This window comes from Brachypodium distachyon, chromosome 1 (genome assembly GCF_000005505.3).
Source record: "Brachypodium distachyon strain Bd21 chromosome 1, Brachypodium_distachyon_v3.0, whole genome shotgun sequence".
Classification (NCBI taxonomy): domain Eukaryota; kingdom Viridiplantae; phylum Streptophyta; class Magnoliopsida; order Poales; family Poaceae; genus Brachypodium; species Brachypodium distachyon.
Genome location: NC_016131.3, coordinates 54306552 through 54308472, shown reverse-complemented (window position 1 = coordinate 54308472; position 1921 = coordinate 54306552). Strand labels below are relative to the sequence as shown.

General features: G+C 51.6%; 1 protein-coding gene across 1 annotated transcript; it reads left to right on the top strand.

The window, feature by feature from the left end:
- The first annotated feature begins 1102 nt into the window (after window positions 1-1102).
- On the top strand, window positions 1103-1921 carry LOC100839024 (low molecular mass early light-inducible protein HV90, chloroplastic). Its single transcript, XM_003557450.4, has one exon. It carries the CDS (start codon window positions 1253-1255, stop codon window positions 1769-1771), a length of 519 nt encoding a protein of 172 aa, XP_003557498.1. The 5' UTR covers window positions 1103-1252; the 3' UTR covers window positions 1772-1921.

Genomic DNA, 1921 nt, shown 5'->3' with positions numbered 1-1921 from the left:
TTCGGTAACTGTTAGAGTTGCTCTAACATAGGATAGTGATAGGATGACACTTGCCATCATAAGTAATTGTCCAACCTTATTCCTATTCCTATTTTGAAAAGAAATTGGATTTAATGCATATTTTCTGTCAAAACACACATGAAATCAATGGGATTACTAAGGAATCACTTTGCTAGTTTCCTACAAAGTACTAAACGAATGCATCTATAATAAATTTTCCTATGGAATTCTCAATCATCTGGACTTCTTATAAAACCTCTAAACCGAACGAGGCCTTGGTCCTGGCCTCCTGGGAAAAACTCTGCAACGGTTCACTAGAGATAGAGAAAGTACACTATCAATGTTGGCACGGCTAGGAAGACAATTGGACATGCTCGTAATGAAGAGTAGAAGGGAACACATACATTTCTTCGTGAGCCTTTTCTAGTCTTTGCGAGAAATCACAGCAAGGAATGAAATGGATGCAAAGAGAGAAGTCTAAATAGAAACTCTCGCTTATGCAATCGATCACGACCAGTCGCTGCATACCTACTACATACACGTACTCCTGCCTACGTGTTTCTCCGTGTGCTTCTCTTTCTCTCCCCGCTTAAGAACAAAGCCCGAAGAATCAAGGTAGGAATCGTGCATATCAGCACATATCACTAGAAACAAGACGAGAGATCACCTCAGATAAACCAAACACACACAGATTTGCTCCTCGTGGCCCCGGACATGCCGTTCGTTGCATCGTGTGGGACGTACTCCCTCCATTCCATAATTTCTGTCTTAAATTTGTCCAAAAATAAAAATATATATTTTTAAAAAGTGTCGAGATACATTTAATATTTCGACAAGAATTATGAAACGAGAAAATATCTACTTGGCTACTATAGGCTACCACCCACCCCGGCCCTCCGCTGGGTTCTTCTAGATGGATCCTCCCTCAGCTCTGTACGTATGTCTGCACGCGCGCAACGGTGGCCATGGCGTCCACGTCCCCACGCCGAGTCGTGACCTGCCTCGCTCCACATACTCACCATCGGGCATTTCGATTCACGGGCTCCAGCTGGCTGGCCGCTCACCTCATCCCAGCTCCCAGCAGGCAACCGAGCAGCCTATATATTTCAGCCGCTCCATCACTCACTCGACACACAGCCAGCATTTCCATTCTCTCGACAACACAACCAAGTGACCTTCTAGCTGTTTCTTGCGACTTCTTCCTAGCTCAGTTTCTAGCACTTTCATTTCGCGGCTAGCTTCAGATTAACCCATGGCGACCATGATGTCCACCACGGGCTCCTCCTTCGCCGGCGCCACCGTTCTGCCCCGTGTCGCCGCCGGAAGCTTCGCCGCAGCACGATCACCTCTCCGCCCACGCACAACATCCTTCGTCGTCCGGGCCCAGAACGACAAGGAGCCCACGCCCAGCAAGCCCGCGGCCTCGATCTGGGACATCCTGTCCTTCAGCGGGCCGGCGCCGGAGCGGATCAACGGCCGCCTCGCCATGGTGGGCTTCGTGACGGCGCTGGGCGTCGAGGCGGGCCGCGGCGACGGGCTGCTCTCGCAGCTGGGCAGCGGGACTGGCCAGGCCTGGTTCGCATACACGGTGGCCGTGCTCTCCGTGGCGTCGCTGGTGCCGCTGCTGCAGGGCGAGAGCGCCGAGGCCAGGGGCGCCGGCAAGATCATGAGCGCCAACGCCGAGCTCTGGAACGGCCGCTTCGCCATGCTCGGCCTCGTCGCGCTCGCCGCCACCGAGGTCCTCACCGGCGCGCCATTCGTCAACCTCTGAACACACTTTCAGCGTAGCGTGTAGCTGTAGTATGGCTGTCGTGTGTCTTTGAGTGGCAGCGTTGCTGGCGTTGGCATTTAAATTTTTGAACTGTCTCAGGATGTATGTATGCTGATCAAAGATATTGATAGATGACATTTTTTTCTCTAA